General features: G+C 43.5%; 1 protein-coding gene across 3 annotated transcripts; it reads left to right on the top strand.

Moving 5' to 3' along the window:
• The first annotated feature begins 190 nt into the window (after positions 1–190).
• On the top strand, positions 191–26,958 carry LOC133341435 (metastasis-associated protein MTA1-like). 3 transcript variants are annotated; one of them, XM_061550072.1, is made up of 20 exons: positions 191–469; positions 2,839–2,906; positions 3,171–3,264; positions 5,564–5,684; positions 6,257–6,320; positions 6,589–6,706; positions 7,620–7,728; positions 9,072–9,171; positions 10,659–10,847; positions 11,661–11,735; positions 11,853–11,911; positions 12,553–12,665; positions 12,807–13,024; positions 16,615–16,843; positions 17,752–17,841; positions 18,707–18,856; positions 20,596–20,631; positions 21,206–21,237; positions 22,046–22,203; positions 24,129–26,958. In XM_061550072.1, the coding sequence occupies exons 1-20, from the start codon at positions 442–444 to the stop codon at positions 24,268–24,270; spliced, it is 2,193 nt and encodes a 730-aa protein (XP_061406056.1). In that variant the 5' UTR covers positions 191–441; the 3' UTR covers positions 24,271–26,958. The 3 variants fall into 3 exon arrangements, with proteins under 3 accessions (XP_061406056.1, XP_061406055.1, XP_061406054.1); XM_061550071.1 differs by having other exon boundaries at positions 192–469; positions 5,540–5,684; positions 18,707–18,847; XM_061550070.1 differs by having other exon boundaries at positions 192–469; positions 5,540–5,684.
• The last annotated feature ends 613 nt before the right edge of the window (positions 26,959–27,571 follow it).

Below are 27,571 nucleotides of genomic sequence, written 5' to 3'. Positions count from 1 at the left end.
CGCTCTCGCCTCGCGCTCCCCCCACCCCAACCCCCGCACTCGCCACGCGCTCCTCGGTCCCCCCCCCCACTTCCCCCCCACCGCTCTATCCATTGCATTCACCCCCCCCTCTTTGAGCTCTCGCCCCGCCCCTCGCCCCCCCACCGACCCTTTCGCCCCGCCCCTCGCCCCCTACCCCCCGCCCCGCCCCCCCCAGCCGCTCTCGCCGAGCGCTGCCCCGGCGCTGGTGAAGACGACGCGCGCGCGCGCGCGGCCGAACCCCTTTCCCGCCAATTTTGTCGGCGATAAACAACAATAATAACAAAAACAACAACAAAAACAACAGTAGGCGACGAAATTTACCTCATTAAAGTGACGGAAGACGAAAAGGAATAAGAAGGAGAAGAAATAAAAAAAAGCGGAGTCGGTCCGGGTTTTTTTTTTTCCCCTCACGTCGCGAGGATGGCGGCGAACATGTACCGGGTTGGAGGTGAGTGAGTGGATTTAACCCCTGAGGAGGGGGGGTGGGAGAGAGTCCCTTCGCGACGACGACGACGGCACGGGTCCCCTTTCGCGAGGGGTTCTACGCGATTAAGATTGTTATTGTTGTCTTTGAACTACTGCAAGTCTCGTTCGTGCGCGATTGAGGAGAGTCGTGGCCGCCGCCGACGAAAGTCGTCTCGGATCGCGGCGGCCTCTCGCGATTTGCCGTCCTCTCGCCGGGTCCCCTATTCCCCTTTCCCACTCGCTTTCCAGACACTCACGCGTTGTTGTGTTGTGTGTGGGGGGTAGTGGGGGGCACCCCCTTGGGCCCCCCACAACTTAACAAAGCACCCCCAGCACGGCACACGCCGTCGTGAATACAACCAAACCACATCACCCCCCTTAAATGTCTCGGCGTCGGTCGGTCGCTTCTGCAGCCGATGTCGGCCCTGAGTGTGGACCGAATGGAGTGCGTGAGAGCGAGAGAGATAGTAAAGGAAGGAAGAGGAGGAGAAGGAGGAGAGAGAGAGAGGGGGGTGGTGGTAGTGGTGGTCGCCGATGTAGAAACACGGTCCGGGATTAAAAATGGCGATGGTGACACATCCAGGATAGCCGAGGGCTCGGCCCTGCGTCAGGGTTCACTTGGTCGCGACACACTTTGTTATTATATCATTATTATTGTTGTTCACACAACTCATTTAGTGGTCAAGCCCGTCCTGTTTGTGTGTACTGGCTTAGGGGTTTGTAGTAAAGGCGCTCGTCCACTTGTTTGGGTCTCTGTGCACGACCTCACACCGGGGACTTCGTTTCGGCCCTGCGTCAGGGTTCACTTGGTCGCGACACACTTTGTTATTATATCATTATTATTGTTGTTAACACAACTCATTTAGTGGTCAAGCCCGTCTTGTTTGTGTGTACTGGCTTAGGGGTCTGTAGTGTAGTCGCTCGTCCACTTGTTTGGGTCTCTGGATGTACTCACACCGGGGACTTGGTGATGGTCGCTTCGTTTCGGCCCTGCGTCAGGGTTCATTTGATCCGCGACACTTGCTGTTAATTTATTGTTATAATCGCGGTTTTACGTGGTGTTTTCTTCTCTCCTATACTCATGGTGTGTGCACGTGTGGTAGTTTTGAGTGCATTCGCTCACACTTAGTTGTGAGCGACCACAACACCGGTCGCTTCCTTCGGCTGTGCGTGTAAGGGTCCGCTTGGTCCACGGTACTTTTAGTTTATAATTTAACTCGTGTGTTTTTTTAAAACTCGTCCCTTTTCGCGTACGACAATGTGGTCACAGCTACATTCGTGGGGCAGTAAAACAACTTGATACTGAGCCCTGAGAGCGAAGGGGTCACTTCCTCTCTGCACTTGGTCCTGGTTCACTGTTCACTTATCCGCAACGCAATTGTGATTTTTATTGACGTTATTTGACTTTAATTGTATCATTGGTTGTACTATTCGTGTGTATAGTTTTTAGAGTTGTACGGCAGTATCCATTTCACACTGGGGGACGAGAGTAACTTTCATCTACTCGGCCATGTGTCGTCCACTTTGGCCAAGATACGTTTATCATTATTACTGTTTCGTGTCCAATAAATGTTATTTGTGTACTAATATATAGTCACGTTCACCAATCCGCACTGACGAGCTTTGTAAATAAAGGATGGTCAGTATAACCTAACTACCACTGCGCAACAGGGGGAGGTCCCTTGTCCAGCAGTGGATTGTCGAAAGGACCTACATGTAACTGCTTAGTCGCACGTGTCCATTTGTGGGGCTCTGAACCACCACCATTACTGATGCCTGGACCTTGGGTCCTTACCTGGTTCAGGGTTCACTTGGCCGCAACGTTTTCATTTCTAATTTATGTACATTGTACATATATTTGGAAGTTATATACACACCGTAAACAGTATTTCACGTATGTACGCGTGTAGGGGGCAGTGAAAGACCACATTAAATCCTGTGCCATTGTAGTCGCCTCCCTCTGCGTTGGGGTTTGTTGCCCCGCCACGCTTGAATTTCACTCGTAATTTGACCAAACGTTTTGGCTCCTATCTATGTACACCAATACTTGTTATACATTATCATACACATGTGCACGGTCGTTATCGGGTCGGGAATGACCACCCACGGTGGTGAAGTATGGTCAAAAAGTTACCACGATCCCGCACGACGTGGAGATGTTCACTTCCAGCAGTGGATTACAAAAGGGCCGTACATGTACGTGAATGGCCACTGCACCAGCCTGAGGTTGCCTGTCTCACTCTTGAGAGCAGCATAGGGTTACTGCTGTGTCTGATCCCCTGAATGTTGCGTCGTGGCTCTTCGCTGGTCCCAGTTCCTTTATTGTAACCACATCTGTTGCTTTCGTTGCAGACTATGTCTTCTTTGAGAACTCTTCAAGCAACCCCTATCTGATCAGAAGGATTGAAGAACTCAATAAGGTGAACTTCACTGACCCACTGCTCACTTTGAAATGCCCCATGGTATAATAGAGTAGTGTTGTCCATTCCGGAACCCAACAAGTCATTGATAGTATTTAAAAAAAGTCCCCAAATGCAATGTTTTTCTTTCAGTGTTTTTTAAACAAACTTACTGATTGTTATGTTTAATTTTAGTGGTCATTATGTACTTGTGCGGTTTCACCACATTAACACCATGCAGTTGAGACTTGTACTAATTCTGAATGTGTTTGTCGCTGGTCACAGACGCCGAGTGGCAACGTGGAGGCCAAAGTCGTGTGTTTCTACAGGAGAAGGGACATCTCCAGCACGTTGATCACGCTCGCTGATAAACATGCCAGTAAGTGCTGCAGAGAGCCTTCAACGCAACATTGAGGCAAGGTGGCAATATCATTCTTAATGGGACTCTCAGAAAAAAAATATATCCTCTTAATTATCCATCACTGAAATTCAACCAGCAGATTTTGTATTCCGTAAACACGATGGCTCACATCGCTTTGTTGCCTTAGCTTTAGACTGAAGCAATCTGGCACATCTATCTGGTTTCAGTGTTAGTTTTATATTGGCATTTGCCTCGTTGTGAGTAGTAGACACAACTGTGGTGCAAATTATTCCATTAAATAAAGACACCCATCGTAATGAAGCGGCAGCCAAAGAATGGGAAGTGTCCGAGAGAATGTCGACCGAAGAGATGGCGTGAGTAAAACAGATTCGTGTGCAGGCGCGAGGTGGAATACTGCATAGCAGAATTGTGAGAGATGGCATTGCCTTGGGAGATCTTCATCGAGCAGTGGATTGATTCAGGCTAACGATGATGATTGCCCTTCATCTTGAAAGAGCCCAGGGTTCTCAATGTGACCTCCTTTTTGAGCACTTACTGAAATTGCACGTGTGTAGAGCCTCACCATTTTGCAAAACCAGTACCACATTGCATACTTTTCATTTCCAGTGGACAAAGATGTGTCATGGGCCTTGTGAAGAGTTGTATTCAGGAACAAAAAGAAGTGTCTCCATGCCCTAACCAAACTCGTGTATGGAGATGTGGCGTTGTTGTGTACCTCTCCATTTACTCAGATCCTCATTAAAAATAACGTTGAGAACAGGAAAGCATTGGAACCCTGCTGATGTGATTTTTTTTAGATCAGTTAAGGTTCATTACATTATTAGTGGTGTAAAAAGATGCAGCTGTGGTTTACAGCATACAGTGCATTGTTCCATCAGGCCTTGCGGTTATTTACTGTCAAAGGAATGTGCTCCAAAAGTAGTGGTTATTTTGTTTAATTCTAACAGCACTTTTAAAGAAGATGGATGTTGCGTCAGTGACCGAATGCTTGGAAAGTATAATCTTCATCTCTATTGTGTCATTTTATGTAGAAAAATGTGCAGCATTGGGCCTTGTAGATGACGTTTGTGCCTGCAGGCAAATACTGGGGCTGGGAAGGGGTTAAGTTTTGCTGGAGTCATTAGGCAGATGTTTTTGAAGCGCAGCATGTAAGGGGTTTCCTGGTTGGGCTGGCAGGGGCTGTAACCTGTGCAGACAGGTCACGGCAAGTGAGACGTGCCGAGTCGTGTGGCTTGGGTCACTCCGCATTTGACGCCTGCGTGGAATAATGGGTGGGGGCAGGGGGACGGGGTGGTAGTGGAGGGGGTGAATACAGAAAGAGTTAATGTCCCATCTGAAAGAGGATGAGCAAATGGACATTTAATACAAACGTCTATTGTTTCTGCCTTAGAGTTTTACTGACCATGGCTGTGGATGTAGAAAAAGGTTAACCCCTTTCTACATTTTGGCTTAAATAGTCGGTAATTTGAGCATATTTTTATCATCTAAATGTACGTGAATAATACTGTAGGAGCAATTGCAGAGTGATATTTGGTAAATCACATTTAGTTGGCTTTATAATGCTCATAGTTATTGATGCTTTCAAGTTTTTGTAACTGGTTGTTTTCACCAAGAGAGATTTTGAAGAGTATAAATGCATTTTCATCCTATAAATCATTCAGTGTATGAATAGACAAGTTTATTTGTTTAACCAGGTTATAATTCAATAGACCAGGGTAGGCTTATTTGCAAGAATGACCTGGGAATAGGGATGCCACACTCACTTATTTTATCATACGTTTTAAAATTGGAATGTTGTACTGGGTTTTTCCTTTTTTTTGTTATATATTCTCAAATTTTTCATGGAATGTCATATTTACAACAGCACAGTTTTTGATAAGGTGCTCCAATTAATTCACCCTCCCTGTTTGTGTCTTATGAACGTAAACATATAATGGCGGATGGAGCGATGATGGTGATGCAATTGTGTTAGCGCACTGGCAGCCTCGGTTCAAATCCCAGTTCCAGCTAACATCGGTGGCGAGTGATACCTGAATTTGTCCTGGGGGACCCCCCACTTCACCATCACACACCGACCCACGTAGAGAAGTGGTTTCAAACAACCATCACGGCTGACATGGTGTGGTAAGGCCTTCATCCAGCGGTGGATTGACAAAGGTTGTAAGAGTAACAAATAGGTAAAACTACCAGGACCTGTGTAACTACTTCTGTCACATGCTGCCGTGATGTGGCTTGCGTTTCTAATGCGTAAAACTGACCTGACGCACGTTAGGTGGTTCTTTGTTGCATGAAACAGAGGAGATGGAAGAAGAAATGGAGAGTGTGGATGACCTTTCTGAGAAGCAGAGGCATCAGCTCAAACACCGTGAGCTCTTCCTTTCTCGACAGTTTGAGAGCCTCGCTGCCACACACATCAGGTACGTGAATACCTCTCACTTCATTTCAGCACCCAAGTGCCATGTGGAACTCTGTCAGGGTCCGTTATGCCAGTTTCACATTGGATTTGTGGCAGCTGTTGCAATGCAGATACAATTTTGGTTCGACTGGAGCAGATATTTACATGTTATGTGTATGATATGTTCCTTAGCTAAAATTAAGGAGCTGGTGGGTTTTAATTTCACAGCCCGAAGGCTGAAAATTGTTACAATGACTAAAACCCCCATACTTCGGATACTTTCCCCATATTTTAACCAGCTAAATCAAGTATGCAATATATGTTTTTACACCTCATGCTGTTGTATGGTTACCTGAGATTTTGTAATAGTCTTGTTTACTTCGGGCAAATCGCCTTATGTTGCATTTTTAACACTGGCAATAGTCTTTGGTTGCCGCTATAATTTACTTAGTTATATTTTGCTTGGTTGCTGATCATAAGGATTATTTAAGTTGTTCATTGTCAATGTGAAGCCACTTTTCCTTCGTCCATTAGGCTGTCTGCAATAGCCAATCAGTGCAAAGCAATTAACGTAATGCCCATTCCTGCTTTTAGGGGGAAGTGTAGTGTGACATTGCTGAATGAAACTGAAGCCCTGTCATCGTACCTGGAGAGGGAGGTGAGAACGCCTTAGAGTTAGAGAATCGTGTATCTTGAGATTGTAAATTTATATATATTGTTCGTTTTATTTGTAGACTTGTTGACTTTGATGCTTCATAGCGAATGTATTGTTTCTAGATTGTTGCACGTGGCTGAAATTTTAAATGATATTCTCCACTTTGTTTACTTTCTCGCGGTATGGTGTTATCAAAAGGAATAGTCAATGATGCTGTTTATGAGACTGCCTTGCATCTCTAAGCTACATGCTTCTTTTCTTTCATAAACAGGACTGTTTCTACTACTCTCTGGTATACGACCCAGCTCAGAAAACCTTACTAGCCGACAAAGGGGAAATCCGTGTTGGACCAAGGTACCAGGCAGATGTGCCAGACATGCTGAAAGAAGGTACGTTGAGTACATTTTCACACACACTATTTTAGCCAGACCAACGATTCTATTACCCTTATTTAAAAATTGTTATATGTCATTGGGCATGGTTTAAAATGTAAAAAAAAAGGTTTTCCTTAATTTTACTGGCATATCTATCACCTTGCTCTTCTCTCCAGCTTGTCAATCTCAGTTTGAGCGGGCAATATTCCCCAGGCCGAAACAACATCACATGGTAGCGTAACTTCTGGTTAAGGGTTGGATGGGCATGGCTGCTTGCTTCCTGTGGGAACACTGTTGTTTGTCATGTATTTATAAATATTTAACTTTAACAGTAACCCCATTAGATTTGTTCCATGTTAATTTTGGCGAAAATTTCAATACAAACACCAAAAGCAAATACTGTAAATGTCAACATTTGAAGTGTGCGTTCATTAATTGATGAATGCTTAGAATGTTGTATTGGGGCATTGTATCATCTTTGCATTTTCTTAAATTTCAGTAAGAAAAACCTCCCAACAGTTGTGAATTTTTTGCGATGGTGGTTGTGAAATAGTGATGGTGGTGGTGGCAGTTGTGTCGTATGGCTGCAGTGGTGTGACAAACTAGGATGCCCTGCGCTTTGCTTGGAAAGCTGCAGTACACCCAAGTAATGAGGCTTCACACCTAAACAGCCGAAAAATGTATTTCACACAGCACTGGCAACAGCTCTGATAAAATGCCTCAATTATAAGAATAATGCTGCTCCTGACCCATGGGTGGTTATGCATCTTTAATTTTGTGGGCAGGGGGGGAGGGAAATGTGAAAATTGTAATATGCCATTGTGAACAATCAATGTGTGAAAGACCAAATTAGTGGAATCCCGGTAGTTGAGTCCTGTACGACTGGTTCTGAGACTGGTATGTTTGTGTGTGTGTATGTGTAATCAAGGCCCCGACTTTGAAGATGACAGGGACCAGGTGAAGCTGGAAACAAAGATCTGGGACCCCGAGAGCCCACTTACGGACCGGCAGATTGACCAGTTTATGGTGATCGCTCGGTATGCCATTCGTGATCACCTAACCTTAGAATAGCTATGGAACAGGGAGGGCTATGCATTCCTTTTCTTTCGAGCCTTGTGTTTGTTCTTTTTGGGTAATTGTGTGAATATTGTGGTAAATATTTGGCCCTTTGTCAGTAAAACTACTGGGTGAAATTCTCCCCATGCTATGTTGGTGATGGGGTTGTTTGACCATACTTAACTACGCTGGTCAGTTATGGAACTTTGGTCACTTGGTTCATATGGCAGTCCATTAACCACTATGCCACTGCTTCAGCCCAGACATTATTACTATTTGTGAAACAAACCTGTAACTGGAACCATGGTGATATCGCCTTGACCATGTTGTACCTCTGTCTCTATGAATGCTATTGCAGGCAGTGTAGTGAGGCATGTGCTGGGGAGGTTGCCATCTGTGAAAGGCGTGTTACGCTTAATTTTGTCGAATGCATTTGATAGATTTATAGAATTACACAATGGAGCCAGTGCTATTGGCTCTGCATGTATACAATATCTTTCCACCTGTTTGTTCGAATGGCAGTTTTGATTGTGCCGTAAATACGGTTGGTGTATTCCATAAATGAACCAGATGTAATAAAATAATAATAAGATATGGTTGTATTGATATGGTATTTAAATGCATTTTTTTTGTAGCAGGATTTATTCAGGAAAGCTTCAGTGAATAAATGCTGTTTTTGCAGGAAAGCCCCAGTGGTTTCCTGCATTGGCATGTTTGACCAATTCCTTATTTTTATTGAGAGTTTTAGATGTGGAAGGATACTTCACTTCCTGGATGAACTTCATAATGCACCTATTCGAGGGGATAACCCCCCAAATGTCCCCAAAGACGACTCGCAAAAGCCATTTGCTGTATTGTTGTCATGACCAACTTGGGTTTGGTAGTCTCACAGATCAACTATGCATGACAGGTTGTTTTAGGATCCTGTTGCTAAATGGTGGCAAGCTGAGTGCATTAGAGCAAAACCATTTATCATCTTGTGTATAGGCTCCCTGCCTTCACTATTCCGTATTAACCAGCGTGGTGAAATATTGTCAAATAACCCCCACAACCTGCATGGCATGGGGAGCCCCTTATCCAGCAGTAGATTAACAAAACGACTGTACATGTTTATGTACACCAACCCATACTTCCAAAGCAGTGCAGCCTGCCATGTCTGGATAAGATTTAAAGTTTTATATATTTTACAAGTGCACAGAGTATACGCATGTGAATTGAATCTTAAGGATGTGTTGTAATTGTTGATTAATGATAAAAACACGTAATGCATGTGTGCTGTGTTCGTGGGTGTCACTGCCTGATTTTTGTATGCATGGTCCCACAGTTCGGTGGGTACATTTGCCCGTGCACTGGACTGTACAAGCTCCGTCCGGCAGCCCAGCCTGCATATGAGTGCCGCTGCCGCCTCCCGCGACATCACGCTGGTGAGCCTGGCCCCAGCGCCCCCTTCTGGCCCGTGTTTTGTCACTGAATCCTGTTAAGCTGAGGAGGCAAACTTGCGGCCCATGAGCCATAACTCACCTGCAACTTAATTTAATTCTGTCCGCAGCCACATGCCTACCCCTTTTAAACGGTCCCGCAAACAATATTTGTCAGCACTGCAAGCATCTTAGCCATACTAGTAAGGTATTAGAGGAACATTTCTGACCTGCAAGACTCTGTTTCTAATTTTAGCATGCATAGTCCCTTTTCTTACTGCATAGGGCCTCTTGTGGGGCAGATGTGACTTTGAGGTGTGTGGTAATGGCTGGCCCCGGAACAGTTATTGATAGTTCTATTCGCCTTGAGGAAGGAAAAGTTTTCCCCACCTTTGCTGTAAACCAATGTTATACTGTCAGAAGTAATGAAACGTCCGGTTCCTAACCTGGGTGGAGGAGATGGTCACCAGCGCAAGATGTCATCGTATCATGTACTTGGTTGAATGTAGGTTTTTAAATCTTTTAGTGACTTTGTGTAGTCCACTTGTGCTCAGAATGGATATGGAAGGAAAGTATTGTAGATTTAATCAGAATGAGGAGATTGCGATGGGTGAAAACTATTTGCAGGATGGGGAGAAGGGCGGTTTACCGAGGCATGAATTGGAGTGGCAATCAAGGAGAAGACCTCATGCCAGATGTTGGGTTATCTTAAGAGCAGACTTTTGTAGCAACTGTGAGACATGGTAGAGAAAAGGATTCATACTCTTAGGTTTTTTGGTAAAGTCACGTAGGTAGAAATAAATAAATAATATAAATACTAATTGAAATAAAATAATAAATCACAACGTTTCGGAGGCAACACAAGTCTCTCTCATCAGGTGGGACCGTCACAGCAAGATTTACTGTCTCAAGTGTGAATCCCTGCAGTCACGAAAGCTTCAAATCAAGAGAAAAGGATGTTGATAGGTGTGGCCACATCGACATTGGCCGTGGTGACATCATGATCTTGGCTTATGTTAAAGTCAGTTAATTATAATTATTGTTGCTGTTATGCTATTTTTGGTCAGTAAATTTGAATAGTAATAACATTAGGCATGGCTCTTTTGGTTTTGGACAGATTTGTTTTGCAGTACAATTGGTGACTATGTAGCCATGTATTAGCTTGCAGTTTAGATGAGTTAGAATGTATTTTCAATTCAAGGTTTCTTGACCGAGAAGTAGATAATGATTCTGAAGGTGGGAGCCTAGGTTATGGAATGGTAGCCAAGAGAACATGCCAGAGATGAGGACCACCATACATGTGAATCGAATAAATCAATTACAGTGCAGGAGTGAGATGGATTGTGGCATTCCACGTAGAAGCAGTTAATAGGAAATTGATGATGACAATAACAAATTTTTATATTGTCGTCTTCTTGTGGGTACTTCTGGGAAAGGCAGCATTTTTTTAATGTGACTCATGCTCGATGTCTTTGCCATGCATCTCCAAATAGTTCCACGCGATGGACACGCTTCACCGGAGCGCGTATGAAGTGGCGAAGGCCATCGGCCTGCTCGTGCCGCAGGGCGGGCCAGTCCTGTGCCGCGACGAGATGGAGGAGTGGTCAGCCGCTGAGGCCAACCTCTTCGAGGAGGCACTTGAGAAGTATGGGAAGGACTTCACCGATATTCGACTCGACTTTGTAAGTGAGCCCCCCCCACTTTGGTGGCAATGCTTGTAAGCGGTCGTGTCTAACCCCCATGGCTCCTAGAAAAGGCTTAGAATAGCCACATTTTTATCTGCAGCAGTGCTCATTGGGAGTAGTTGCTTTATTTCCCAAAAGCCGACCTTACCTATTTCATTTAGCAAACCTCCAGGGGCCCTTGTCTTGCCTGCTTATCCATAAGCCCAAAGAAATACATGGAACCGAATAAATATTTGTATATAACATTTATTTTATCAATCACTGCTCTGGCAGTCAAGGACACCACTGTGTTTGGGAACATGAAATGAAGAACTGCTCATTAAAAATAAATAGCCGTTTTGTTCGTGAAGGATGGAAGGAAATCCCAAATGTTATTTTGTTAATGTTGGCAAGAGCAGCGATGTGATCTATGTTAATTGCCATGCATTCTCTTCCCAGGGTTCCTTGAATTTACAATTTAAAGGAGAGTACACAAAAAACAAATATCTGTTAGGTTTTTGATATATACCTTGAGAAATAAGCTATTTAAATGCTGTCTTTTGTGCCTTTATGGCACTTAGTGATGTCAGTAGAGTAGCAAGTGAGTGACATGTATCAATGCAATGATGTCCCATAATCTAAAACACACACGTTTGTGATTTTAAAGTATCTTCTCATTGTTGAACATTAAAACTTGTCAGACAAACTCAGACACATCCTGCATGCTTATCTGCAGAAATCTTTGAGATGTATTTTCCTTTAGACCATTGTTTTTAAAGGATAAAGTCCTGGCCTGTAATTTGTATGAACAAACATTGCTGTTTTGTGCAGCTTCCTTGGAAGTCGCTCACCAGCATCATCGAATATTACTACATGTGGAAAACGACAGACCGATACGTGCAACAGGTAATCCGTTGCTTCCATGAAAAAACACACGTTGATATTTTTTGCCTTGTTTCTTTGTGCATGCCAATGTTCAGTCCCGATTGACAGGAAATTGATTTTCTGTCTACTTTTGTACAGAAGCGGCTGAAGGCTGCAGAAGCGGAGAGCAAATTGAAGCAGGTGTACATCCCCAATTAGTGAGTAATCCTTTTCTCCTTCTGCCTTAGAGTTTTGCCATTGTAGCTGTCGCACACAATCGCATAATCCAAATGGTTCAGGTACAAGGTGTTTCACCTTCTTGGGAGGATTTGAGGATTTGTTTTTAGAGGAGCTGAAATACGTGCCAGAATCACTCGATTCCCTGAGTGATTGAGGCTTGTGTTTTGATGTCTCAATAGTTATAACATGACTGTTGAAACACCCTTGAATTGCATTGTCTTTTTCATTTTAATATTTTGGTGAAAAAATTTTTTAGACTGCTGTTTTTGTATGCACTAGAAATTCAGTAAATATGCATTGTGTATTTATCCTAGGTTGTATTTGTAAAAGATCATTGAGTCTCGGTGAGTGCTCACGTGATTATAAACAAGTTTGTGTCATTACATTGAATAGCATTTTCTAATACTAAATTATCTAACCTCATTCAGTGACGGAAAGCCTCGCATTCTTGAGACCCTTTTATTAAGATTTTTATTGAGATAATTTGGCCATTCTTAAGGTAATGCTTGTAGAACAATGTGTGCAGCATCATTTTCTTTATCAGCCATCGTGTGAAGGCCTCTCACAAGCCTAATGAACATCTATTGTTCCAATCTTGCCCTCAACATTTTCTGTGCAGCAACAAACCCAACCCCAACCAGATCTTCACCAAGCAAGGGGTGCCCAATGGCTCGGGCACAGCAGGGCCCGGCCAGGCTTCAGGAACCGGCAGAGCCTGTGAGAGCTGCTTTGGTGAGTCACCACCCACTACGTCCGAGCGTGCATTAACTTCACCCATGCTGCTGCACAATTACTTTTTGTCCTACTTCGCTTCTCGACCTGTGTGACACGTGCCAATGACACTGGTTGTGACGTGCGCGCTTGTGTGTGCAGCATCGCAGTCACAGCAGTGGTACTCGTGGGGCCCGCCTGCCATGCAGTGCCGCCTGTGCTCCTCGTGTTGGACCTACTGGAAGAAGTACGGCGGGCTGCGTCTCCCTACGCGCCTCGACGGGGAGCGCCCGGGCCCGAACCGTGCCAGCACTGGCCTGCCCCTATCCATCCAGACCAGCGAAGGCACTCTCAAGTGTGCCGTCAATGGTTGTGGAAAGGTATTGTCTTCATCATCATCATCTTCATGATTTGTCCACTGCTAAATGCAGGCATTGCAGATTCGCTCTATTGGACCAGGGGTCAGCAACCAAAATAAGAAGACCCTTTTTTTCGAAATCGGTAATGAAAATAGTATATTTCAAGAACTGCAATGCAATTGAATATGAGATGGTGGTCCTTAATAAATGTTGTCACCAAGCAGTCCTTACAGAGCCGTATGCAGCTCTGGAACTTTTATTGACAGTCAATATGATATTCTTTGGTTCTTTCGATAAAGTCACGTAGATAGAATTAATAACAAAAATAAAAACCACGACGTTTTGATCGCAACACGAGCGGTTGTCATCAGGGCGACTGCTTGTGTTGCCCACCCCCCCTTTTCTATGTGACTTTACCGAAAGAACCAAAGAATATGAATACCTGCAGTCACGAAAGTTTTAAGTCAAAAGTCAATATAATCTCTCTAATTATGTTGTGTTTCTCTTCCTGTGTCTCAGTGTAATATCACCATCTCACGGTACTTACTATTCACGTGTTGGCCAATCTGTTCAAATTTGCACGATTGAAGTGTATTCCCTACCCCCAACCCACACCTCCGCTTAGCAGTTAGCTACGTACGGTTCCAAAGAAATTCAACATACATACATTTGTTATTCCAAGCATGCATATCTTAACGCTGCTTTGCATAATCTTAAGTTGTTAATTTTCCTTGTGAATGTCCATGTTTCTATATGATATAGCAGTTAATTAGCATTGATTCAAATATTTCTTAAGGTTAGATTACCAAAGGCACTCCAACCCACTCTCGTCTGCCTCTTTATTAAACCCTAATCTGCCATCAATAACGGGCCTTAGGTTATGCTGTCTTCCAGTTGTGTTCCTCCAACAGATATACTCATTTGTTCAGGGAACTTGTATTGTTACTTTTTTCATGCAACCTTTGTAGATGTTTAGTTTTTGTAAATGGTTTTAATTTGGAAGTACTTTTTTATTTTATTTAAGCCTTGGATTGTGATTTGGGATTGACTGCATCGATATCCTCTTTGGCAAATACGTTTCCATAGTCTACAAGAGCTAGGTGTATTGGGAATTTATATAGTCTTGTCCAGAATCGGCTTCGCAGTATGTGTGTTGTCGGTGGTCGTAAAACCTCATTGTAAATGCAGCAAGACGCTCACCCCTCTCATTCCTCGATTCAATGGCCAACTTACCTTTTGTACTCTGCACCTTTTACCGACTTTTTACATTATTCACCCATTACGATGTTGTTTTACTCTCCCATAGAAATGTGTTCATTTCTTCACATTTGGTCTACTGCTTCAATGCTTGTTTTTGGAGCATTCTATTTGAATTATCTTCAAGTTGTCGTGGTTCAAGAACCTCCATATTATCTGGGCAACTCTGTCCCATGTGCCCTTGAAACCTAAAACGGGTTGGAAATTACATGATTACTTATTCGTGAAATTGAATATTTGGTAGTTTACTGTGATAAATTATTCTTGTTTACCCTTGTTTTGTTTATTATTAATACTATTTCCTTAATTGTGATGACATTAAGGCACATGCCCTTAACCTCGTGACGTCACTACACATCGACCAGCCCCCTTCATTAATATTCATGAGCAGGTGACATCCTCCAAATGGACACCACCCCACCCCTCATTGATAATCATGAGTGGGTGACATCACTCAATATGGAGCACTACCCCCCTCACATAATCATGCGCAAGTGACGTCACTCCACATCGAACAGCCCCCCGTTAATAATCATGAGCAGGTGACGTCCTCCAAATGGACCCCCCATTCATAATAATTAGCAGCTGACGTCACTCCACATGGAGGGCCGAGTTGCCTCCTCCCCCCTCCTCAGCGTCAACTTACAACCCTCACTGCAAAGGCAGAACCCTCACGTCACGCGATCTCCGTAACGCTATTGAGACATCAAAGTAAAAAGGACGTCATGATGAACAAGGGATTATAACCTGAAAATGAAATAGATCTGTGTCACCGCGCTCTTACAAATTGCACGCGCATTAATGCAATGAATATCACGTCGCGGTCTGCTTTTCGCTTGCAAGTTTCAGATTTACTGTAATACACCCGTCCTTGGACAGGCAAAAGGCTAGTATTTATATAACGGCATTAGGGCAAATTTCGATTTAAAGCTTTCGTGACTGCAGGGATTCATCTTTTTGGTTCTTTCGGTAAAGTCACGTAGAAGGGAGAATTGTATTATTTTATTATGTGTATTATGTTTTATTTTTATTATTTTATTATCTTCCTTCTACGTGACTTTACCGAAAGAACCAAGAAGCATTAGGGCAGTTTCGCTAAATCCGTTATACTGTACTATCTATGCTCTCACGTCTATTTTCGCTCTCTGACCAGTGTAGTGAAGAGTGGTCAAAAACCCCATAACCAATATGGCGTTAGGAAGCTCTCATCCAGTAGTGAAAAAACAAAACGGCTGTACATCTTCATATAATTATAATATAAATGCTGTGATATTTAATAAAATTACCTGCTATATACTGTTATTCAGGTTGAACGTTATCCTGTAAACACAGTCGTAGCTCGCATCATTACAGACTGGTAGTGCAGCCTGAATCACGGTTACTTGCAACTCTTATTTCATCAAACACGTCCATTGCAGGGTAGCTGTAGGGGTAGAGGATGCTCTTAAAATTTACTGAGAGCAGGATGCCTTCCCGATTTGGCCATTGCAACATATAATGTGCAGACTCCATTTGAAGAATCAAACCTTGGTGAACTGGTGGCTGAATTTACAAAAATAAATTGGGAAAGCTGGCCTCAGACAGGGGAGAAGCAATCCATACTTCTGAAAAGTGGTATCCTTTGCTATCATCTGGGGAGGGTTCACAGCAATTATGGAGGAGTGGGATTCTTAGTCTCTCTGGGAAGGTACTGTATCATCAGCACATTTGGAACATTGCCTCTTGTTAAAATAATGGGATGTTTATTCCGAAGTTCACGTCTGGCAAATGTTCCATTTCATCCGATTTTTGGCAAAAATGTGCCAATGTCTCCACCACCAATAATGAGGGAAAAAGGCAAGGCAATTCATTTAATCAGGATGTGGATTTTTGCCCTGATTGTGGCTTGTTTGGTCTCTGGAGCCGATGTCCATGTCAGAAATAAATAGAGCCACCTACTGTCTTAATTTCTGTACAATTTGAAGCTACCCAGAGACGAAACAATCCCATTAAATCTTGCCATTATGCTTATAAATGTAATTAATTTTACATGTTTTTACTTATGTAAATAGTTTATTTGTTATATTGCGTTTATGCTTGTCTGGATGATGATTTTTTATATTTATACACATTTCTGAGTGGTGAACACAAACCTCTTTTTGGAAAAAAAGCATCTTAAATTGTCCTAATGGTAGTATGAGCTTTGTGAATGTAACATTTACAAAATATCATTGAGTGATATTTACATATGCCACCCTGTTTGGGACCTTCCTGATAAAAGTACCCTGTAAAATGTATTAAAGTCACTAAGACGACGCCTTTCATTGTTGGTTCTTAACCATCATGGATGTTCTGTCTTGCACCTCTCCGTGTAGGAGTTCCGCACACAGGGGCACCTGTACCGCCACTGTCAAGCAGTACACGGCCTGTCGGTGCGAAGCCAGGGCAGTTCGCGCGTGGCCCTCAAGACACGCCAGGCCTTCTACCTGCACACGACCAAGCTGACGCGCATCGCCCGCCGTCTTTGTTGTGACATTTTCAGCGGGCGGCAGGCAGCGCGTCGCCCTTTCCAGCCCATCAATGCAACGACCATCAAGACAGAGTGTAAGGCAACTGATTGCAGTCATCCGGAATGAACGCCAAACCAGTGATGAATGTGTTTCGTCAGTTTCCACTTGTGGTGATGAAACCTGTGTACGTGGATGGTATTGCCAGCGTATGAGTGTGTTGTCAAGCAAAACATAGGGGAGTGGTACTGTCATGGTTAGTATGCTGCGCTATGAGCTCGTCTACCCGAGTTTGATTCCCGCTTCATTGCCAACATCTGTGATGCATTTATGAACCAGTTCTGGACCTTGACTAAGTCGATCTAGCCTTAAGTAAGTACCTGGTGCAGTGTGTCAACATCATCATTCTGGAGACAAAGGCGGCCGGGCCGGTGCTACACCACTTTCTTGCGTGCCATGTCAGCCTTAAGAGGGGCTCACTAACGGCACTTGTCCCAACAGTTTGGCAAAGAGTTTAGTGGAATATTTGTTTTTGGTAGAAATATGGACAGTCTTCCTTTGTGTTTGTCAGGACTGTTGATACAGTGGTTAGATTAAAAATGTTTATTCTCAATTGCTGTGTATATTGTCTATACTGTGTTGTTTTTAAATGTATTTACGCTGTAATTGCAAATACCCCTTTTACTGATGCTCAAAATACATTGCATGGGAGACATGGTATAAATAATAAATTATGGTGCACTGTCCTGTGATCCCAGTGGGTCGAGTTTGATTCCCAGCCATGGGCAATAATTTGTGCCAAGTGATGTCTGAACCTGCCTTGGACCTTACACTACGTTAACTCGACCTTATATGGGTACCAGCTGCAGTGTGTGTGAAAATTGGCATTGGGGACACAAAAGCAATTGGCCAGAGTACTTGTAGCTGTTGCTGCCTTAATAAGTGTACCATCTGTAAAGCTACACGTAGGGATCTTTGTCATTGTGTTTTGTTGTCGTGGTGCAGGCACGGCACGTTTGCCTGAAGCAGCCAAAACCCCTCTCAAGGTCAAGCCTGTGGTGCGGAAGCCATTGGAGAGCGTGGTCAAGTACATGGGTATATACAAGACTTGCACATGTACACAACGTACCATCACCACCGTCGACCCACGCCTGTACACGTTACCGACCGAATGACCGTTGTGCCGTCACCATCACTGTACTGTAAACAAGTTGTGACATTCCAGCATTGGCGTCTTGTCAAACTATTGTGGCTGGCAGGGTTTTTAGGGCGTGCAGTAAATACACGGGTCCTCCGGTATAATGCACAGCAGAGAGGCTTACAGCACTCCTGTGGATCTGTTCTATTTTGAATGGAAACGTCTTCATAAAAGTAACTCCCACAATTATTATCAATGCATTTGAAAAAAAGTTCAACAAAAATTTTTGTGATTGCGGCAAAAATTCATATTTACACTCATTTTTGTAAAAGTGAAATGAAAGCATTTCGCACTGCATTCACCAAATCGGTTTTGATGGAAATTATTCTGAAATCCTTGGGTGTTAAATGTTGCAACTGAGATGTCCGCGTAGACCAGAGGTCGGAAGCCTGTGGCTCCAGAGCCGCATGCAGCTCTTTAAGGACTGCATAGTGACGTTATTCAATAGCTTACATTATTACGGCTCTTGAAATATTGAGTTATCTACCAAGAAATAAAATGGCTCGAGTTATTTTGGCTGCCGACCCCTGACGTATACCAAATCAGCCGAGGATGTTGCTGCATGCTTTTGATTCGGCACTTTGAGGGTAAGAATTGGTGGATCATGCAGATTTATAAGTGAATAAACCCCACAAGCTCCATGGTTTGGGGTGGCCCTCATCCAGCAGTATATTGACATTTACGTGTAAAAAATCATCGCTGACAGTTGTCACCCCTGTGTCCCCTTGCCACTTTCCCTCCATCCTTTCCACCCCCATGCAGAGGCACACCCGTGCCCCATACGTGTGGCACAGCCCCTACCGCCACGCACTGTGAGCAGTATCACCCCCACCAAGGTGCTCTCGGTGCTCAACCACGGCTCGCCCACCATCCTGGGCAAACGTAGCTACGATCAACACAACGGTACGGACGGTGAGTTCCCAAGCAGCGCTTACTAGCGTGCTGGCTGGGTGTTTGTGGTACATTGCGAGACCTGTGTCTAGCACAGGGGTGAGGAACATTTTCATTCCCGAGGGCCAAATAGGACTTTCATATACCTTTGACAGGCCACATGTACCGTATTTTTCCGCATATAGCCTGCATACGCATATAACCCGCAGACGCATATACCCCGCAAAAATAGCGTTTTGTGTAAAAAAAAATTCAGATAGCCCGCGCCTCCATATACCCTGTATGTATTCATATCTTTAATGACGTTACTGCAGCTTAATTCCATCATATTAATACAAAGTTTACATTTGTAATACATTCCACTATTAAAATCATAACGTGCACCAAGAAAACAAAATAACCGGAAACGAGTTAACTTTAAACAGTAAATAAGTAACAAATAAATATCCAATAAATAAGTAACACATAACTGGGAGATAAGTAAGTAAGCGTGCTGTTAGGCTTACCAGCATTCGACCTCATCATATTACAGCTACTGGACCGGTAGTTACCCCTGTACAGTTTTAGCACTGGTAGATTGCGCACTGCGCAGACAATAGCGGCACTACGGTAACGCCATTGCCTCCTGGCAACAAAGCCATTGGAAGTTTGAAACAAAGCTCATGGTCGTGACTGTATAGTGCTCAGCCAATAGCAATGGCCTAAGGGACTCAGCAATTATGATTCCGCGTCTGGTAGACGCTTGTTAAGGCCCTTCCCGTTGTGCATACCATAGCCTCAGCTGAAACTTTCGCACCCCCCTACAGCCACTGAAAATATTACGGTAAACAAAGTGCGCCAACTTCAAACATTGTCGTTTCATTGTACAAACATTTAGAATCATTTAAAACGTGAAAACATGTGCAATTTTAGTGGGAGTGGTTTATTCAGCAGTGCTTTCGTCAAAGGTAAGTGTTGCATAGTGGATAGTCCTACCATGAAAACATTTAACGAGTTATGACATGTCACACGTGTAAAATATTTTTGGAATAACCCGCACCTCCATATACCCTGCAAGGTCTTGTTTGGTTTGTAAAAAGTGGTCTACCCCGCGAGTTATATGCGGGAAAATACGTTACATTTTAATCATGCTGGGACTGTATGCATTCATTCTTAATTCTGTATTCGGCGTTTTAAAATGAGCAGTGTTGCCAGTTTAATACTATTCTCCTCTTGTACCCGATTAGTGCAGCTAAGATGTTTGCAATTATGTATAAATATTTTCTGCAGGCTGTTTAATTTCAAAATTGGTTTGTACGATTTTGACAAATTTGTGGAACTGCTTAGAGCCGAAACCCACTGCCACTGTCATGGAACCTGCTATTCGAAAGTTGTGAATGGGTGGTCTGTGAACAGCTTATTTTTTTCATCAATCTCCATTAATTTTACTAACATCGACACGTTATCCTTCTCTCATCCTCTTTTAAAATGTTGGCTGTTCTTCAATTTTTAGTCGTCACTGTTAGCGCATCCATAATTGTGTGTAATCCAAACAGGCAGCATGCAAAGTGGAACACAAATATGTAGGTTTGGAATATAGTGATATTTTCAATTCAGATAATGCCCTTTATGGATCTTAATGAATACATCCATTCTGTGTACATGTGCATTAGTCAGTCTTGTGTAAAACTTTAAAACTATTACTCTGTATTAAAAAGTGAATGGCTTTGTCTCTACAATGAGCAAGTTCTAATGACTGTTGTGATGCTTCTCCTTGCCAGGCAACACAAAGAAGAGAATGCTGATGCCTTGTCGTGGTAAGTCTTAACATTATGGGCAATAGTATGGCTGGAAGTTCCCCCTTCATTTGTTGGAGCAAGTCATGGTTATATATTTGTATTATCTGCACGTCATTTATGGACAGCTTCACGTAACACTTTTATGTGTCAGCGTTTCCACTGGCTTGTCGTGATTGTTGGCATTTGGGCTATGCGAAGATGGTTGGCAATGTGCATACAAAGGCTCCCCTCACCCCCTTTGGTACACGGTTTCCCTCTCCATGTTACACCCCGAGTCCAGCATCTTTCTCGTGCAGGTATTCTTCGTAGTGCGTTTCCCACAGCATCCTATTGTTTGTCATCTTGTGTGCTCCGAATTCTTATAGTCCAAATCGACAAAACTAGGTTTCCATAATAAAGGTTTTTTTTGGGGGGTTAGAGCATGTGAATATAAATGTGTCGTTAAACCCGCCACCACCCGACACAGCCAATTAGTACGGTTTGTCACGTGGTGTGTTGGGGAGTAAACACAACATTTACAATTCAGTTTATATATTTATAGCATACGTGCACGGTTTGTTAACTTATAAGTGATTTGTTTGTATTTTAACAGTTGCGAAGAATCACACTCAAGTTAAGCCAACGGTGAGTAATTTTGCTTTGGATGCAAACACCGTAGTGTCTGTTTGGAATATCTTATTTTTTATAATGCTCATAATTGTAATGTAAATGACTCCGTTTAGCTTAATGGGAAGTTGATACTGATTATCTTATGGGAAATAGTTAAAAAAATCCCTTCCCCCAGCCACCCGTGTTGTCCGACTCCCTGCCCTTGTTCAAGTCCAGACTCAAGACCTATTTTTTATTCTGCTTATGACTGTTTATGAACCAAATACACCTACAGTTCCTGCACAGGTACAGCTTTTTGAGATGTCGTTGGATTTAGACACTTTATCAATATTTTTTTACATTATATTGTGGTGAATGTATGTGTGTAGAAAGTTGATGCGGCGATATTTAGGGTTTAGCCCCCTGATTAAAGAAGCATCCTGGTGGAGTGTATTTAAACATCAGCACTGGGAGGCAGATGGCCAGACAATGCAATCACTTCACCACCCCCTGATGTGTTGTAATATCTGCTCACTAATTGTTTTCCATCGACGTGCATTGGTTAGTGCACTACGAACCCGGCGACCCAAGTTTGATTTCCGCTCATGGCCAACACCAGTGACGATTATCTGAACCGGTCCTGGGACTCTCCTAGGTCGACTCGGCCTCAAATGAGACCCGGTGTGGTGTGTAAACATCGCCACTAGGGAGACGAAGGCGACCAGGTGTGGTGCTGGTCACCGACCCCCCCTCACGTGCTGTGATGGCTTTTATAGGTACTCGCTAACAGCACTTGCCCCAAAACTATGGTGTATGGTTATATGGGGGATATTTATCTTGACAGGTGTCTGCGAACCGCTGCTACCTGGTGAACGGGAAGCCGTTTGCGGGGAGCGCACGTTTCGTGGCCAAGGGGGCCACTCCTCCCATGGCCAAGCGGCGGAGACTCAACTGCATCAATGCACCAGATGACGTCTTTTTCATGGCCACAGCAGATACAAGGTGTGTGCAAGGCTCACATGGCGCAGGCCCTTTGGTGTTGCTGATGTTCAGGATTTTTCATGAATGTGAGAGTTACGTTTTTGGTGAACTCAGTGGTTTACTGGTGTCTCATTGGACCCAAATGTCCTCCATTGCACCTCCAATGCCATTTTACCCTGATTGCTCAGGATGTAAAGATTCACCGATTAACATTTATTCTACGTGACGTTAGATGGTGCAACTTTTCCGCGTGTAGTTTTATTGCATTGTTCAAATGTTGCGCAGCATTTCGCGTGAAAACATTCAGTTGCTTTCATTTTGCAACACGGTTGATTGTTACTGATCCATTATACTCAATCTTGGCCCATTTGTATAAGACAATAAAGCCTGGTAAGTCTGACCCCCGTTCTCCTCTCTCGCCTGGGTAGCCTGGCCCAGGGAGTCCAGCAGGGGATATAGGTAAGAAAAGGCACTGCTTCGGCCTATTAATAGAAAAACAGAATCAGGCATTTTTTAAGGTCAAATATAAGGGAAATAACTCAGGTAATTTACTTATATTCCTAAACAAAGATTAATCCATTTTTTTTCTAAAAAATCTCCACACTGCCATGCATGAAATAATTAAATTAGCTACGTTCGATGTATTGTTGCCATAAAGACAATGGGAACTTCACTATGGGGACCTCATTTGCCAGTAAAAATATGATAATTGGTTCTTTACCCTTCTATCTGGCAACAAAACTGACACCTTTTTGCAAGGAGTCATGTTTGCATAGACCGCAATACCTGCAGTCATAATACAAACAAAAGAACATAACTCTGATAATGTGCACTGTCCCTGAAGTTGATTGGTCCACACCCGAGACAGCTTTCCTTCGAGCCTAGTCTCATATGGGTAACTTCAGGGACAGTGCACATTATCAGAGTTATGTTCTTTTGTTTGTATTATGACTGCAGGTATTGCGGTCTATGCAAACATGACTCCTTGCAAAAAGGTGTCAGTTTTGTTGCCAGATAGAAGGGTAAAGAACCAATTATCACAATGGGAACTTGTCTAGCCAATCAGGGGAGTTTTTGCTTTCACAACAAAACATTTTAAACTGGGATTCAATGAAGTTATGTGTCGTAGAGATAAGTGAAACTTTATTTTATCGATGTTGCATACTTGTAAATTGAGTGAGAAGGACAGCATTGTTTTATTCCATGTTTTTGCATGAAAATTGTACTGTTTAACTTTGACTTTGTGCGCTATGCATATATTTTTCATCCGTTTGTGAGTGTGGAAATGTATTATTTTCAATTCATATAGTTTATTTCAATTATACCACTATTTTTTTTGTCTGATCACTTCACAATTTACACACAGGAGAGAATAAAAATAATCAAATTGTGAAAACAATCGAGGTAAATCGAATTTGACATGCAATTAAATATTGTAATATTTGGTACATACCTAGATTCAAATCATGACCCTGAATTGTAACAACTCACTTGTACATGGTTGACAATATAAGAACCTTTATATGCACATCAGTCTGCCAGGCAGTCACGGCACCCTTGAGTGTTTTTTGTTGTACTGAGCTGAGTTGAAGGCTTATTCTGACGACAATCATGAAACTAAGTTTTTTGAGGAGCTGATCTAGGGTTATGCTATCATACTACAAATATAGGGCAGTATTAAAGGTGGGCAAAACCTTGAGGGTTTAAGATAACTCGTGCCCTCGCCACCCCGCACTGACTCGGCGCGTGTTGAGGATGATCAGGTTTCTCTCACGACCCATAGTGTGGGGAGTGGGGGGGGGGCTCTCTACAGTACCGAACTGACTTAAGGGCTGTTTACGACTGCAAGAACAGACCCGTACGCGACCAGCTTTCTATCGCGTAATTATCGCATCGTGAAGCAGGTGAATCTGAATCGCTACATCCGTTGTCTATCTCCTTCGCAGGAAAGTGCGCAAGCTGCTGGTGGCGCTGGAGATGAAACGCTCGGCGCGGCGTCCCTACCAGCGCATCGCCACTCGTCCCAGCTCGTCCACCCAGCGTGCAGTGCTGCCTGTGAACACGGAGCCCATCGTCATCGAAGACTGAGGGGGGGCAGCAGTGATGTCTCTGCGGCTGAGGGGGGGGGGCGGCAGAAGAAGCGCACCCTCTTGTCACGGTTGCCCTCGTTCAGCAGCTCCACGAGCTGCACGGGAGAATGCAACTAGGGCTTATTAAAAAAAAAATCACCATTGAGCCCTCTTCTGTCTCCGGTCTTATGATTTCTTTTTAATATATTGTTATTAATACTATTGCTGTTATTATTTTTATTTGTCATTTTAAAATGCGTGTGGTCATTAACATAAAGTCGGGTAGTGCTTTTGCAATGGCGGAATCTTCTTGAGTAAATACTTTTTAAATGTAAAAAAAATAAAAAGGAAAAAAAATGACAGTACATGAAAAAAAAACTTTAAAAAAACTTTTTTGGAACCCTTTAAATAGAAAGTTGTGTGGAATGCCTTGGCAGTAATTTGTAAGGTTGGAACAGTGGATAACCAGCCCTGTTTTCTGCCTTCTCTCCAGTGAAGCCGCTGCCACTTATTGGGGGCGGCAGTTCTACTTTATTTTTTTATCACGCATTTGATAAGTTATGATCTTCGTTTGTCACCGTTAAATTCGTGTACATTAGCTGGTGTACATTTAGGCTGAGCACAATTATAAGAGTTAAAAGGGGCAGGGATGGGCATTGATGGAGTGGGGGGGGGGGGGAGTGGGTTTGGAAGGGGCGTAGGTGTCGAGGAAATGGCAGGTTGACTCATTGTCTCCAGGTTAGAAAGTTGTTCAGTGTAATGAAGGTGGATTTGTGTTACTTGAAATGACAGATGGACGTTTGTAGTTCCAACATTTGAAGTGGGGTTCAGCCAAAGGTGGTGTTCTTCTCGTCAGGCATTTGTAACAACGTGTTTGTAACAATTTAGGTTATTAAAGCAGTTCCCCATTGGTGTCAAACTCATGCAGAAGTAATGTTTCCCTTTTGGGCCGTTTTTCACCACGGCCATGTTTGTGTTGCTGCAATTCTGCAGCCTCCCTGTTTAACTGGCGTAGTTTGTGTACAAGCGCGGTTGCGTTCGCGACCGCTACGTTTCAGGTGTGTGGCATCTTAAAAGCGCCAGCCGTGCGTGCAAAGTGGAGCCTTAACGCTTGTGACCTGCTGCAGCATTTACACCGCTTTGTATGAGCAAGGCTCCTGTGGAAGAGTGCGCCATGGCAAGCAATGGCGCGTGCAGGGCACAGAAGGGAGGAGAATTAAATAGAACAAAGTGGTGGGTAAGAAATTTTACTCGAGTTCAGGAACAGACAGATTTCTATATTGTTTGCACCTGATTCTTATTTAGTAAATGAAGCATCACCCCTGTCTACTGCTTTATAGTTTCCATCGCCCGTGTTTGTTGATGGTTCCAAAATCACACGAGTACCAATTAGAAGTCTGCTCTCTTTCTCTCAGATTGAATATTATTTAACCGTTGATAACGTAAATTTTTCATATTCAGGTATTACCGCTTTGGTAGACGTTGACCTGTGTGTGAAAAATACACATTTGCCGTTTACCATGTTGCTTTTGAGTCTCTTCCAACCGGTGGGTGTATTCGTTGGGGGAGAGGCTGCGGCAATGTTTCCTTCCGTTGTGTCAAATCCACCGGATCTTGATCCCTCCCGGTTAAGAAACGAGCGTTTCCACATTCGTTCACCTAAGCCACCTCCACAACAACCCCGTGTCGTCCAAGCCATCGGCCCCAACGAATACGGACCTTGTGTACAGTTCTGTAAGTTATGCGTGCGGCTGCTATGGAGCAGAAACCGCGTGAGACCAGCACACCTGCAATCCCTAGTCGATCTGTAAAACTCACCGAATTGCCCCGTGTGCGGCCCCGTCTCTTCTTTCTGTGTCTAGCCTTGTAGTAATTGTACATGTTCAGTTTTTGCATGGGAGAAGAAAACGCAATTTGCGAAATGTATGCCCAACCTTGTGCAAACACTTTAACCATCTGGGTTTTTGCAGTGCATTGAAAGGGTTCCTTTGGATATAATAGAAATGAGCGGAAACTTTGCAATTATTTTTTTTTATATATATTTACGGTATACAATAAATTGATTTTGATGTTCATGTGTAGTAGTGCAGTGCTTTGAACTTCTGCACCGAGTGATCAGTGGTTTTCCAGCCTGCTGCTGGTTAACATTTGGTAGACTGCTTTTGCGGCATTCGCTTTCCAACAAAGTATTTGGCAGAATTGAACACGTCGAGCCACTACCCCAACGTGGCGCAAAATGCCACACGGACCTAATTGTTTTAAAGGTTTTACATTTTGTATCCAAATGCGACTTGGGCTCTTGGCGGCGTGTGTATTATCAATGCATATGCTGCCAAGTCCAGTGGCCTGAGCTGAAATTGTCCATTTTTTTGTGCAAGTTGTAATTTCCCTGCTTTTACTATATTTTGAAGTGTAACGCGATACCTCCGCTAACTTTTTTTTTGTTCAAACGCTTGGTTTACCAATTTGAATTTTGCTCATCTGTATATACACTTTTCTTCCGTTTCGTTTGAATTTTTTTGTGTAATGGTAAATGCATTCCAGCGCTATCCCGGGAGGCAAGTGGCGCTTCAAGCACGGTAGCGGGCTTGGGCCGCTACCCCAGGATTGAGCGGAGTGTTAATCGCATGCCCTTTGGAATATACTGGCTGTTCTGCCATCTGCCCCGTGTACGGTATTCAGTAATAAAATAAGTACCCTTTCGGAATCTGCCTCATGTTGTTAAGTTTCGCCCTCCCTCCCCCACAGTCGCATCTTGAAGAAATGGCCAAAGCCTCGTTTCTTTCGTGATTTGCCCCCATTTGTTGATGGGAGGCTTGAACACGTTTTGACCAAAAAATCGGATGTGCTAGAGGAACACTGCAAAACGTTGACACGTTTGCATCGGTCGGCAGTCACATGCTTCCAAATATAAACTGAAGCCTTCAAATGTCTGTCTTCCCGTCAGTTGTCGCATGGCAGCTGACAATTGAGTTGCACAAAACCTCTTCCACTCCTTAGTTTCTCTGTTCTTGCAATGTTTACGTTAAGTTACATTTCAGTATTAAAATAAGCAGAGTTGATTTTGAGGCTGTCTCCCCTAAGTCCAATCTGGTGTATAGATGTATTTGTTTGGGTCTCCCTGAAACAGCCTCAATGTGTGTTGGCACTGACCTGTTTTTTGGGTTGTACCGCTTTGTTAGGGCATGAAGTGTCAGGTTTCAATTCGCGTATTGGGAGCTTGAGTTCACGAAGAAGCTTCCTTTCCCAAAAGCGCATGGAGTGAAACGTCAAACAACAACGCGGTACAACTCAACAGCATTACAGCAAAAACATGTATC

Source organism: Lethenteron reissneri, chromosome 11, assembly GCF_015708825.2.
Source record: "Lethenteron reissneri isolate LAM-NWPU_2019-01 chromosome 11, ASM1570882v1, whole genome shotgun sequence".
NCBI classification, from domain to species: Eukaryota; Metazoa; Chordata; class Hyperoartia; order Petromyzontiformes; family Petromyzontidae; genus Lethenteron; species Lethenteron reissneri.
The sequence above is the reverse complement of the archived record's forward strand: the minus strand, read 5'-3'. Positions and strand labels throughout refer to the sequence as shown.

What these genes read in the sequence shown, in the direction of transcription:
- LOC133341435 (XM_061550070.1), top strand. Translation starts at nt 442, where the DNA reads ATGGCGGCGAACATGTACCGGGTTGGAG. An exon ending in GGATTGAAGAACTCAATAAG is followed by an intron (nt 2,907 to 3,170) that starts GTGAACTTCACT and finishes CGCTGGTCACAG; the next exon opens with ACGCCGAGTGGCAACGTGGA. An exon ending in CCTCCCGCGACATCACGCTG is followed by an intron (nt 9,172 to 10,658) that starts GTGAGCCTGGCC and finishes ATCTCCAAATAG; the next exon opens with TTCCACGCGATGGACACGCT.